Below are 13,391 nucleotides of genomic sequence, written 5' to 3' on the forward strand. Positions count from 1 at the left end.
AAAGATTTGGGGGCAGCACATTTACTGCTCGGTCTGGAAGTAGTTGAGGAGGATGTTGCGCTCCTGAGACTCCTCACCCCAGTCCTTGACGACGACGCAAGAGCAGTTGACGACCTTGCGGGCGTTGCCCTCACGGTCAATCTGGCCTGTAAAAAACAAGAACAGTCAGCAACCGGACAAACACACAACAACAACAAAAGGGCGAAAAGAGAGAGTGGAAAAACGTACAGAGACCGGCCCACTCGCCGAGCTGCTTGCCATCGGGAACCTTGATGAGGGGGATCTTGTGCTCGGAGCAGAGGGCGACGACGAGCTTCTTGTAGGCCTCCTCCTCGCACGCCTCGTTGAGGACGCACATGTGGGCCTGGCGGCGGTCGAGGGCCTTGGAGGCCTCGCGCAGACCGCGGGCGAGGCCGTCGTGGATGAGGGCCAGCTTCAGGACGCCCTTGAGGGCGTCGAGAACCGACATCTGGCCGGAGGAGGCATCGGCCGAAACCTCGACCTCCTGCTGCTCAACGGGGGAAGTGGGCTCTTCTCCGTCCGACTGCATTGAAGACGTCGCGTTAGCATTTGCGGTGTCCGGGCAGACGTCTTTGTTCCAGTCGGCATCTCATTGCTCGTGAGGCGCGACGATGATGTGTCGGTGACGAGGCTGAGGCTCGTAACGAGGCGGTTGGCAGGTGGGAGGGGCTGCGGGTTGAGGTAGCTGACAACCTCATTGCGAGGCTGTCCTGGGACGCGGGAGCTCCTTACCATTGTGACTAGATGGTGGATGTGATGTCGGGTGTTCCTCGAAGAGATGCGACGGAGACTTGTGGGTTGTCGTTCGTTGGTGGGTTGCGAGCGGGCGAAAAGTTTCCCGATAGTCGATTTTGCGGATCGAGCCCAACCTCTCTGTGCCGTGAAGCGAGTCGGCCCGGGTCTTGGCGGCCAGCGGAGACTCGGCCCTGCACGTGATCACGCAACTCGCGCCTCAACCACTTCACGCGCTCAAACGTCCGTCTTGCGCCCTGACCACAGACAGACAGCACGCCTTAAGTCGATCTACACGCCAAGGTCGGTTGCTCGATTCAATATATGAAGTTCTCTTATTACACCGTGATAGCCACAGTGCACGTAGGAAAAAGCAATCTGAACGCTGCCATTCAATCGCAGCTATCGGATTCTCCTGTGTCAATGACACATCATCCAAGAACCGTCCCTCCTACACGCCTTGCCGATTTCCAAATCCCCTGCTAATGGAAAGGAAATTATTGAACCGAGAAAGCAAATGGCCGTCCCAACTGTGTCTTGCCGCCTTGCGATAACTCCACCACGCTCCACTCGAAAAAGCCTGATAGCCCGCCGGGGAAGCACATCTAAAGCTGAAAAAAGGAAAGAAAGAGCAGGCTGGTCTTGAGCGGTGACGGAATGGAAGCGTCAGAGCGCTATGCTTGAAAAGAGTAGGAAATACCAAGCCGCTGAACGCTATCATAGGAAGCAAAAAGGAAAAGGAGCAAATGAAAACTTTCCGGGGGCTGTATCGAGATATTTTCGCTCCCAAACGCCGATTGAAAACACACAAATGAGACGTAGGCGTCGCTGTACAGGGGCTTTCAGTGCCCGTGTCAAGGGTATGGTACGGTAATGGAAGATATCCCGGGAACAGAAATGATACTAAGGAAAGGCCGCGCAGTGCTGGAAAGATTAAAGAATATAAAAGGTGGTGACATGGGAAATCCGGCGGATTGGGCGTTCGTTACATGACCACACAGCAGCAAGCGCTCTTCTTAGGCTTGCCCTCTTCCTTCTCGTCGGGATCGGGCATCCTGATGGTTTCCGGCTTGGGGCTGTGCTGGGCCGTAACGGTGGTAGTAATGTTGGGTAAAACAGGCGAGGTGGGAATGCTGGGAGTGATCTTGTACCCTGCGTTCTCCTTTGTGCCTGTCTGAGGTCTTCCGTTCTGCTCGACCTTCGGGGAAGCGTTCAAGGGCCAGTTGGAGCTCGGCTCTACGGCCTTCTGCACCACTTCCTCCTCCTTCTTCTCCTCCTTCCTGTCCTCCATCCTGTCCTCTCTCTTCTCCTCGGGCCTCGGCTGGACTTGCTGGACTTCCAAGGACTCGTAGTGCTCCGCTTCAGGGTCCTGAAGTACAGGGGACATGGAGCCAGTAGAACGGCGATGTTGTGAGTAGTCGTACTCGTTGAGCTGTCTGAAGTCTTTGTCGTAAATAGTCCCAACCTTGCCTTCCTTCTCCCACTGCTCCTGTGCCATACGCTTTGCATGCGTTGGAAGCATCTGTTGCTCCGGAGGCAACCGAGGATCCGGCTTGTACATGGTCGCAATCCAGGGCGCCTCTCCCTCCGGGCGAGCGGTTGTCGGGCGTGAGGCGGTGCGTGGCCGGCCGTTGTTGTTGGTACCAGAGTTCGTTCTCGACTTGGTTTGGGTCTGCGAGCCAGTGCGTGGCTTGCTCTGCGTCCTCTTTCCTGAGGCCGGCACTTTGCTCGAAGGCATCTTGGCCTTGTTCGGAGATCCGTTTTTGGGCGAGGCCTTCTTAGAATCGACGTCCCCGTTATTCGAGCTTCCCTGATCGGACACATCGTCCAGAAGCACCTGGCTTCCAATACTGCCACCCCTCCTCCGTCGGTAAGCAATGCCGTCAGGTCCCGACGTGGCACCCAACACCTGACTTCCACTCCGGCTGCGCGGCAGCGGTGCTTCTCTTTCGACAGCCTCGGCTGGGATCGGCGCTGGAGTATGCTTGGGGATAGGGATCCTCGAAGTGCCGGGCCTGGGAGGGTCCTTCCTTGTTGAATGGTTCTCTCTCTCAACGCTGCTTTCCTCACGGTAGCGCCAGTCGGTGACAACATTGGAATGTCGGTAATCTTCCGGCTCGTCCTCGGCAGGAATGGGGGATACCATACGTGTCTTTGGCTCGTCGCCAGAGAAGTGACTCAAGCCATCCCTGCTGGTGGAGGTGTCGCCCCTCTTGCGGGATGTGGCCCTCGACCTGCTGCTGTCTCTGCTAGTCGACCTTCCGCCGTTGCGAGGGATGAACCCCGCTTCTTCCAGCTCATGGCGCTCAATCTGAGCGAGCTTGTCGCGGTGGATCCAGTACGACTGGTCACGCACGGTGGCGTCCTTCTCGTTCGAGTGTGCGCCGTTCGAGACCTTCCGCTTGTCTCCGTTCCTCTGCATGTCGAGCAGACTGTCCGCCTCGTTCTGGCCACTCGGCTTTCTGGCTTGGACGTCGAATCGGCTGGGTACAAAATGAGCGTCAACATGCCCCGACTTGTTGGAGCGGGCCGAGTCAAAGGTGTTGGTGCGGTGCTGGGCGGGCCGGGGGAAACCGTTTGGTTGACCACTGAGCGGTTGGCGGGGTGAGTAGGTCTTGCCGGCGAGATCGTTAGAAATGTAATGATCGAAGGTCACGTTCTGGTGGGACCTATGACGTTAGTGCGACTAGTTTCTTGGGACTGTACAGGCATCGCCAGCGGGACCCTGAGCGGATGCTAGAGCTAGTGCGCAGGACAGAACCAGCGCTCGAGGAGAGGCAGGGCCGCCTGCTCAGGCGGTTGAGATGAGGAAGGGCACGCACCTCGGGGCTTATAGGGACGGCGAAGTCCCAGGAGCTGCGTTCGCCATGCGCGGATGCGGGAGGCGTGATGGTGGTGACGGTCTGCGCGTGAGACACCATCGCCATGCGAGGGGTGGGGGTGCCGCTCAGCGGTGGCGGGCTCGCTGCAAGAGAGGGAGAGAGCGGAGGAGGGAGAGTTGAGGCGGAGCGCGACAAGCGCAAAGGGCGACAGGGATGTGGTCCCGGGTGGTTTCGTCGGCGGCGCCACAGCGAGAAGGAAGCTGAGTCCACTCAGGTGCCCACTTGGGCAGTCACGCTATGCGTTATGATGCTACAGGCACCGCTGTGCTCGAGGGGCTAGAGAGACAGCGGGACGGGCGAGGGTGGGTGTGGGCGGCGCATCGGCTCGGGGGGGAGCGCAGCGAAATTGCAGCTGAGGCGGGCGGCACGGCGGATATGAAGGCCAGATGACGTCCGGAACGTGCGCGCGTCGGACCGAGGGGGCTGGTGCGGGCTCTGCAGACAGCGCAGGGCTGAGGCTCGCGGTCGCAGGCGGCGGAGGAGCGGCGAGCGGAGGGCAATGGCGGCGCGAGCATGCGGTGCAGCATGAGGCGGCGGGCTTGTTATTGGGAGAGCATCTCGTCTGGGCCAGCCATTCAACACCCCTGCCCCGTCCCTCTAACGCCCGACGGCGGGGCCTGCAGCCGAGACGTGCGGGCGCATAACGGCCAGCTATTGGCGACCGCGGCGTTTTTAATTTCTCGCTCTACATTGTTCTGCTCTTGCTCTTCATTTTTCGCTGCCAGGGGCCGCTCCAGGCTCCGCTCCAGGCTCTGCCGCGCCGCAGACCATCGGCCGCTGCGTCGCCGTGACAGGCGCCTCTGCCTAGCTCGCGCCGCCATGCAGCCGTGGGTGGTGGATGGCGGCTGCGTGATCCGCCGGGGATCGTCGCGTCGCGTCGCTCGTGCAGTCGAGGCCAACGAATGGCTGCCCGCCGCTGCTGAGCCCCGGCGACTGCCCGCCAAACCGACCCGCGTCCCTCACCGTCTCTCCGCCAACCCAGCGCGACGACGCCTCGCGCGCTCGTCCCCACTCCACGTCACCTGCGCCAGACAGATCCGTGCGCCACCGACAGGCTGGCGTTGTGTCGTGTGTGTGGCGGCGCGCCGCTCCCAGGGACCCAGGCTTGCCGTTGCCTTTTATATCTCGTTTGCATGAACGCGCCGGGCCCAATGGTCTGTGAGCCTCTCGCCGCCTGAAAAAGGAACCTCGCACGCCCAGTTCAAGCAGACTGCCCCCGACCCGCGCCCTTCCGCCCACCAGCGCTGCCTTACACGAGCGCCACGGCTGACCGACGCCTGAGCCGCATCAGAGCTGGAACCGCCGTCTCATTCACCGCTAAACCGTCGTCGAGCTCACCGCGCTTGGAGATCAGGAGGAGATAAACGGGGCGGCCTTGCTGCTTCTTTGATTTCCAGAAAAACGACACGGGACCGTGCCTCCATGCAGGCGTGCGTGTGCCAGACTCAGTTGCGACACGGACTCCACCGCTTCCCGAGCTGGTGGCGAGGCTGACGCGAAACCCGGCCATTGAGCGCCAGCACTCAAACAACTCAATCGCCATTGTGCCGAAAGTGGGGTGTCTCAGACACACCTCGTGGTCTCCGCGGGGAACAGCGGCGGGAGCCTGGACGGAGCCGCTACTCTGACGCAGTATCGAACCACTCCTGGGTCTGTGGTGCGAACGTTCCCACCTTCTGTGTTGGCCGATGATCCATGGTCGCGGGCGGGGTTGGCATGTTTGATCAGTGCCTTTGCCACAATACACTTCAGCAGGCATCCTGCTCCAGGACCACCCGAGGGTGCATGCGGAGAGGCTTATCCGTCTCAGCCCATGCAGCTTTGAGCTTAGGACAACAGTGGAACCTAACCTCCTCACTGCCTCGACGACCGGTTGCATCGTGTGGGTTGTTGCCATGTGTGTTCTGCCAGCATGTAGCAGTGGAGAGAGTGTTGTGGCTTTCTATCCTGAAACCATCCGGTATCGCACGTTCAATGCGGTCAGGGGAAGGTAAATATCGACACCCGAGGTTGCGTCTGCTTTGCGGGCTGAAAGTCCTAACACGCTCCTCAACTGTTCTGCCGTACCATGGTGGATCGGATAGAGCCTGCAAAAGGTGAGACGAAAATACGCAGCATCAAGGAATTGCCATTACCGTCGTCTGCACAGCAACGTGGAACTTTTTTTCTTGCCGCAAGCCATTTTCCAGGTCGTCTTTGCCAATCACATCTGGAATCTTCTTCTACTGCGCAACGTCTTTTTGCTGGCTCTCCATCCTCTACATGAGTTATACTCTGGTCATTTAGTGGCCCAGCTTATTCTTTCACGCGTTCTACTAACACTCCAGTGTTGCGCACTGACCCATAATACAACGGATAAGTTTGCTAAATCTCAATCTATGCGGAACGTGCTACCCAGAGATCATATCTACGTGATCGACACTACCCATCGCACTGCGCAAACGGTGCCACGCCTTAAGGCTGACTTTAGCGTTAAGTCTGAGCTGGTCTTCTATAAGACGCTTTCTCCGCATATCTGGTCGATCGTATATCCGAACACAGACGCTTTGCCCTCTGCAAAGAGGAAGAAGGAGAAGGGCCAACAACGGATCCGAGGCATGAGTGATGGCAATTAGGTCTAACAGGTCCGGTTTTTGTTTAGGAGCTTACTCATACGAAATTGGCTTAGCAACAGAAGAGCAAATAGGCCATACATCCGTACGACTAGCTACAGTGCCATCAAATCTCTATGTCTCTCAAGGAACGCCTTTACGCACTCGACGAATCTGTCCAACTCACTCTCGGGCGTCCCCAGAATCAGCGCAATCATCCCACGCCTCGTAATCCAGAAGCCCTCCTCCATCATCTCCATCCAGAAGATGTCCTTCAGATCATCTCTCTCCTCTATCTCGCCCGCCCGCACAATATCCCTGACGCCCTCATCTGTAACATGCAAGCAAAGCACCGTCCCCACCCCAGTAAACGTCGCCTTCGTGCCCGCCGTGACCTCCCTCAGCCTCCTCAAAAACGCCTCCCCAACCCGCATGAACTCCTCCGCCACGTCCTTGGTAAACACCTCCGTCAAAGCCACCAAGCCCGCCCGCATAGCCAACGAATTGTTGTTGAACGTCCCGCTCTGCGCCAACGCCCCCTCCCCCTCCCTCGTCGGATCAAACACGGCCATGACGTCCTCCCTGCCGCCGAACGCGCCAAACGCCAACCCCCCGCCCAGCCACTTCCCAAACGTCGTCAGGTCCGGCTCCAGCTCCAGCCCCGGCTCCCCCTGCAGCCCGCGCCTCCCCATCCGGCTCGTCATCACCTCGTCGAGCACGAACACGGCGCCCGCCTCGCGCGCCGCCTCGCGCGCCGCGAGCAAGAAGTCCTTCCTCCCCGGCACGCACCCCGCCGCCCCCTGCATGCCCTCGACCAGCACCGCCGCCACATCTTCCCCGCCCTTCTCGCGCATCACAACCTCCCTCACCCCCCGCGCGTCGTCATTGAACCGCCCCACGACCCACCGCCCCCGATCCACCGTACTCGGCGTAGCGATCCCGTGCGGAGCCGGAAACGCCAACACCCCGCCGTGGTACCCGCCAGCGAAGACGACGACCTTGGAGCGCCCGGTGTGGGCGCGCGCGGCGGCCAGCGCGTGCAGGTTGGCCTCGGTGCCCGAGGGGCAGAAGCGGGCGCGGGCGAGCCGGAAGCGCGCGCAGAGCGCGTGCGCGAGCGCGGCGTCGTGCCGCGTCGAGGCGCCGAGGCTGAGGCCCGTGTCGTGCAGGGTGGACGTGATGGCGGAGAGGAGGCGCGGGTGCGAGTGTCCGAGGAGGGCGGCGGTGTATTCGGCGGTTAGGTCTGTGTAGCTGGATTGGGGGAAGGGGAGGGGGGTTAGTTGTGGGTGGTGGTGGTGGTGGGGGAAGGGTGGGGAGGATGGGAGGATGGGAGGATGGGAGGGAGGATGGGGTTGAGGGAGGAAAGAAGTGCATACGTGTGGCCGTCTTCGGAGTAGAGTCGGTAGCCTTCGCCGCGGGACATGCTGACGGGGAAGGGCGCGGTGTGGAGGACGGTGCGGGTGTTGCCGCCGGGCATGCTGAGGGCGGCTTCTTTGTGGAGGCGGAGGGAGTTGGGGTTGCGGGCGAGGAAGCGGGCTTTGGCTGCCTCGAGGACGGCGGCGCTGGGGACACTCTTGATTGATGCGGCCATTTTTGATGGAACTTGGGGGGAAAAGGGGGGTTGACGGTTGAGAAGAAGGGGTGGGCTGTTTATATGCGTTGTGATGGAGCAGATAGGGTTGAGTTTCCATTAGACGGCAGGCCGTCACATCCGATTGCTGCTTTCACGGGTCGGTATGTTTCTTGGGCTTATACTGGCTTCCACTTCAGAAATCCTACAAGCAGATGGCATTGAAGGCGAATGAAATCACTGGTACTCGGCGAAGTGTCAAGCTGAGATGGCAACCCAATGGAGCAGGACAAAGTGTCGAGGAAGGTCGTGCTGGGCGCCGGCAGAAGGGGCAGCGCGCCGACATCAGCTCGGCAACGTCTTCCTCCAACAACCGATCACTCGGCCCACTCAACCCTCACATTCACATTGAGATGCATGGACAAGAACATGAGTGGTTACATCAAATTTTCTTCGAGTGCTATCCAAGGTGCCCGCACCGAGACGCCGAATTACCCACCACAACTCCCTGCTGACGCCGGCTAAGAAACAAGGACAGATACGCCTAAACCGTGGCGTGGAGCGGCCGGGGCTTGAAGCGGGTGTTGAACTCGACCTGGCGCACGAACCAGTGGTTCTGCGTCTTCCACTCCTGGCCGGGGTGCTCCAGCTCGAGCTCGAAGCGTCGCAAGAAACTGGGCACCAGCTTGTATATCTCCAGCAGGCTGATGTTCTTGCCGAGACACGTCCTGGACCCGCCGCCGAACTGGAACATGGTCGCCTTCATCTCCCTCAGCTTCTCGCCGCGCGCCTCGATCCAGCGCTCCGGCCGATAGACGTGCGCATCCTCGCCGAAGACCTCGGGCCGCCGGTGCAGCACCCAGGCGTTGCAGCCCACGATGGTGCCGCCCGGCACGAACCGGCCGCACACGGTGATGCCCTGCGGCGGCGCGACGCGCTCGAGCATCAGGCCGGCGGCGGGGTGCATGCGGAACGTCTCCTGCACGACGGCGTCGAGGTAGGGCAGCTTCTGCGCCTCGGCCCACGTCACGGCGCCGTTCTCGCGGTCGACGACGGTGCCGTTGCGCACGGCCTCGTCGAGCTCCTCCATCAGCTTGGCGTACACGCGCGGGTGCTTCAGCAGGTAGTAGAAGGCCGCGCTGAGGCTGATGCCCGTCGTCTCGGACCCCGCGAACACCATGCTGACCGACGCCGCCAGCACCATGCGCTCCGTCATGAACTCCGGGTGGTCGTGCAGCGCGCCCGTGAACTTGCTGAGCAGGTCGGTGCCGCCCGTCCGCTTCGCGCCGTCGACCTGCAGCCCGTGTTGCCGGATCTTGTCCATCTCGTCCGCGCGCTCCGCCTGCCGGCTCAGCGCGAACTTGGCGATGGGGAAGACCTTGCCGATGACGCCGTAGCGCTGGAGCGCCAGCTTGATCGGGTTCTTGTCGATGAGGAGGTCCAGCCACGGCTGCTGCCCGACGACGGCGGCGTAGCTGAGGAACTTGGCCAGGAAGCCGACGATGTTGTCGATGTCCTCGTTCTTCTCGATGTACCCCAGCCGCTTGCTCCACGTGAGCTCGCCGATGACGTCGAATGCGAAGAACTGCAGCCACCGGTTGAAGTTGCACACCTGGCCCGTCGACGCGAAGAGCTTGTCCGTCTGGTCGAGGAAGTAGTTGACGGTCGAGTCCACGAGCGGCTCGTACGACACGAGCGCGCTCATGGCGAAGGCCCCGTTGATGCAGCGTCTGTACTTGGCGTGCCAGTCCTCGTCCTTGGTCGAGAAGAGGGACCAGACACGGTGGCCGCCAGCCGTGGCTTGTTGGATGGGATAGAAGTCGGACTGCCTCGTTGTAAGCCTCCCGTTCGACGCACGTGGAAGGGACTGTTCTCACCTTCGTCATGCCCTTGTTCAAGCCATAGATGGTCTTGATCGCCTTCGGGTCCGCAATGGAGATGACGTTCGGACCGAGCCTGACAAAGTCTCCGTACTTCTGGTGGAGGTGGATGTGTGTCTGCTCCGTTTTCCGGCCACACACATCGATGAGCCGCCACCAGTCTGTATACGCCGCAAGAGCGGGACCGGGGTACTTGTGCAGGCCTTTGTTGAACTTGTTTCGAAGGATGTGGATGACAAACACCGCGCCGAGCACGGCAGGCCAGTGCTGCACGAGAAAAGGTACGACATCGTTGAGCACCATCGTTGGGGAGTGTCTGGCGTGTTGAAGAGCTCAGATGAAGCTCCTGATGGGGCGGCGCGGGCCATGATATATACACCGGTCGACAGCAATACGATAGCCGTTCAGGAAGCGACGCAAGGGCTGGGATGGACTACCGAGATGCTTGAGCACCAACCATGAAACCTGATAGGCGTCGGCGGTGGAAGGGCGGCTGAGCACGCAGGAGGTGGTTCGGCAGTTGACGGTCGGTCATAAGCGCCAGCTGCATGACTTCGTAGTCGAGGCTGTGGCGCCGCTCGGTAACCAAGGCTTGCCAGAAGCCGCAGCTCAGCATGTGCTCGCTGATTTGTGGAGCAGCAGGGTGCATGGGTACCCCACACCTGCGAATTCGATCATGGGGAACGCGGGGACACATCCGGGTGCCGCCGCACAGATCTGGCGCACACTTCCCCTTTTCTCCTTAGGCCGGCCCGGCCTGGCCTTGCTGCTTCCTGACATCACTCAACCTTCTCGTAGACGCCATCAGCAGCGTCGACTGCTTGTGAGGACACTTGGAGCCATGACTATCTGTGTTTTGTCGCCAATTTCATGGCCCGCACAGCCTCTTGCGCACTCCCGAACGCATCTGCCGGTCTCCACTGACGATGATGTAGCTTAAGTGCCTGAACGTGGTCGTTGCTGGCTGCTGACTCACCGACTTCGGCAGTTGAGAGTCGGCTATGAGAAAGACACCAACACATCACCAGCAACATGCACGATCCATGATTCCCGATCAGCCGACGTCCTCCGAGCTATCAATACTAACTTTGTGTTTATAATCAATACGCACTCTTTCTTTTTCAAAAAGGAAAAAAGACCCCTCGGCCTGTTGTCCTGTAACAAAGGCTGGCGTTACCTCAAGTCTGCTCATTATCAACACCTGTCATTAGCTTCGCGGCCAAATTCAGGCCGGTTAGCCTCCGAGCTTAGTCTGTCTCGTGCCTCAGAGATATCATGTGCCTGCACTAATGCTGCCGCGATGCTTTCTTGCTTCAATATCACGGATATTTCGGATAGCCGCCGGTGCCAATCAGCGCCGCAAGTTGTGTGGATTCAATGTCGATGGTTCATGCAGTAAAGTCACTGGGCCCACAGTTGCCGTCTGTAGCGCCTGGGATAACACCACCCTTGCGTCATCCCCATTCCGTGCTTATCGAAGGCCATGTGAGAACTGTGCAGTGAGCCAGCGTGCACAAAGTCAAGATGTGCGGGTTCCTTTCGGAATACATCCCGCCCGCTGCTGCTGCTGCAGTTGATGTGTCTTCTGGGTAGACGGCAGCATGGAAGTGAGGCGCGGTGAAGTGAGCTGGTGTGAACTGTGAAGTCTGCTTCATCCACCTCGCGTCTCTTGCTCGGATTGTCAATCCAAAGAAGGTCCTTCTTCCTCAAGCCTCCACGCATGGTGAAGTGTCTCAACGAAAAAAGAGGGTGTTCGCATCAGCCCGAGACAGTGCAATACAGGCGACACTGTGGTCAATGACGGTAAGCGGAGCTCAGAGGCCATCGACCTGGTTCCAAAAACTAGTTTAATCAAGAGAAATGCCCCCGTAGGGGCGTTCTAGAGATTAAACTAAAAAGAACAGATACTACACTTGATCTAAGCCAAAAGGCAAAGAGAGCTGAAGAAGAAAAGAAGACTCCTGGGTGAAGAGAGGCGGGGTATTTATGGGATTGGGGGTGCGGAGGGAGCTGAACGGCATGGGGCCAGTCTGGGAGCTCGTGGAAAGTGCGCATGCAGGGTTGAGTGCCGTGATCGCACAAATAAGCGGCTGACTGCATCATGCGGTGCAGTTGTTGTTGTTGCGTGGAAGGCGCTTGTGCCCTTTCATGCAGGGTCCATTCACATGAAAGACCTCATGGGGAGCGCACAACAGATGTTTGGGCAGGCACGTCCCATATTCAGAAGTGTGCATGTGATGGCAATGAGGGCAGACGTTTGATCGGGAGGCTGTGAGGTCTGAATTGATTTACCAAAGCGAAGAGAAGAACATTTCCATGGAGAGCAATGACTGTTGTGGGTGTAAGGGCCAGTTCAGATATTGTTCTGCCACTCGAAAAAGATACCACCTCATTACAATGAAGTTGTGCTTCATCTTCAATAATCGACTACATGGTTGTGAAGGGTCTTTGGAGAGTTTCAGCAGGCCCGAGAATACATGAATTCGCAACAACGACCACGAAACAGTGACCCTCGAATGGTTTCGTTCAAGTGTTCATGAGCAACAAGGACAGCGAAGCGAAAAGCATAGGTACCGAACAAGATTCCTACTCATGGACCCCTGGCTTGCCGCCTTATCGATAAGCAAACCCCCGGACGATCCAAAAAATTCACCCCAACCCCGCGATACTCTTGCACCTCCACACGCCGCCAAATACGAAAACCTCCATCCAATCCCACAGCCAAGCAATCCCTCACCACCACCACGATGACCGCCACCGACGACGACCAGCACGACCAGCACGACCAGCACCACCACCTCCACCTCCACCACCACCACGACCACTCCCACGACCAGCACCACGCCCCCGCCCACCTCGACCCCTCCGCCCTCGGCACCAAAGCCTACTGGGACGCGTGCTACGAGCGCGAAATCGCCAACCACGCCGAGCGGCCCCACGACGAAGGCACCGTCTGGTTCGCCGACGCGGGCGCCGAGGAGCGCACGCTCGCGCACCTCGACCGCCTCGCCGACGACTGGCGCCTCGTCAAGGGCGACGACGGCGGGTTCGAAGAGGAAAACAGTGCCGACGCCGCGCGCGACTGCACCAGCTTCTGCGACTTGGGCACGGGGAACGGGCACCTCTTGTTCGCGCTGAGGGACGAGGGGTGGAGGGGTAGGATGGTGGGCGTGGATTATAGCGCGTTGAGCGTGGAGTTGGCGAGGAGGATTGCGGTGGAGAGGGCGAGGGCGGAGGGTGGGGATGGGGATGGGGATGGGGATGGAGGGGAAGACGGGGGGAAGGTGGCGGCGGCGGCGGCGGATGTAAGGTTTGAGGTGTGGGATATTTTGGGGGAGGAGCCGGGGGCCGAGTGGCTGCAGGGCGGGTTCGACGTCGTGCTGGACAAGGGCACGTTCGATGCCATCAGCCTGAGCGCCGAAACGGATGCGCAGGGCAGGCGTGTCTTCGAGAGCTACAGGGAGAAGGTTGAGCCGCTGATCAAGCCGGGCGGGTTGCTGCTGGTCACGAGCTGCAATTGGACGGCCGACGAGCTGAAGGCTTGGTTCGTGGTGGAGGGGGGCTTGCTGGAGTACGAGGATAAGATCAAGTATCCCAGCTTCACCTTTGGCGGCAGGACGGGCTCCAAGGTGTGCACCCTGTGCTTTAAGAAGAAGAGTGATGCCTCGGCATGAAGAGTCGCTGTAAGGATTGAGATGGCAATACGAGGGGCCCTATC

At 59.6% G+C, this 13,391-nt stretch overlaps 5 protein-coding genes across 5 annotated transcripts; 1 reads left to right on the top strand and 4 right to left on the bottom strand.

Moving 5' to 3' along the window:
* Positions 1-21: 21 nt before the first annotated feature.
* Positions 22-550, bottom strand: BKCO1_1200031 (40s ribosomal protein s12; the record flags this gene model as incomplete). Its single annotated transcript, XM_020270702.1, has 2 exons — positions 22-146; positions 229-550. 2 exons carry the CDS (start codon positions 548-550, stop codon positions 22-24), a joined length of 447 nt encoding a protein of 148 aa, XP_020132580.1.
* Positions 551-1,738: 1,188 nt separating this feature from the next.
* Positions 1,739-3,680, bottom strand: BKCO1_1200032 (dna-directed rna polymerase ii subunit rpb1 protein; the record flags this gene model as incomplete). Its single annotated transcript, XM_020270703.1, has 2 exons — positions 1,739-3,412; positions 3,576-3,680. 2 exons carry the CDS (start codon positions 3,678-3,680, stop codon positions 1,739-1,741), a joined length of 1,779 nt encoding a protein of 592 aa, XP_020132583.1.
* Positions 3,681-6,342: 2,662 nt separating this feature from the next.
* On the bottom strand, positions 6,343-7,814 carry BKCO1_1200033 (glutamate-1-semialdehyde-aminomutase; the record flags this gene model as incomplete). The annotated part of the gene is made up of 2 exons (XM_020270704.1): positions 6,343-7,474; positions 7,600-7,814. 2 exons carry the CDS (start codon positions 7,812-7,814, stop codon positions 6,343-6,345), a joined length of 1,347 nt encoding a protein of 448 aa, XP_020132582.1.
* A 523-nt stretch (positions 7,815-8,337) lies between these two features.
* On the bottom strand, positions 8,338-9,976 carry BKCO1_1200034 (cytochrome p450; the record flags this gene model as incomplete). Its single annotated transcript, XM_020270705.1, has 2 exons — positions 8,338-9,618; positions 9,671-9,976. The coding sequence occupies 2 exons, from the start codon at positions 9,974-9,976 to the stop codon at positions 8,338-8,340; spliced, it is 1,587 nt and encodes a 528-aa protein (XP_020132577.1).
* Positions 9,977-12,420: 2,444 nt separating this feature from the next.
* Positions 12,421-13,347, top strand: BKCO1_1200035 (s-adenosylmethionine-dependent methyltransferase; the record flags this gene model as incomplete). Its single annotated transcript, XM_020270706.1, has 1 exon — positions 12,421-13,347. The coding sequence occupies one exon, from the start codon at positions 12,421-12,423 to the stop codon at positions 13,345-13,347; it is 927 nt and encodes a 308-aa protein (XP_020132576.1).
* Positions 13,348-13,391: the final 44 nt, after the last annotated feature.

This window comes from Diplodia corticola (genome assembly GCF_001883845.1).
Source record: "Diplodia corticola strain CBS 112549 chromosome Unknown scaffold12, whole genome shotgun sequence".
Lineage (NCBI taxonomy): Eukaryota > Fungi > Ascomycota > Dothideomycetes > Botryosphaeriales > Botryosphaeriaceae > Diplodia > Diplodia corticola.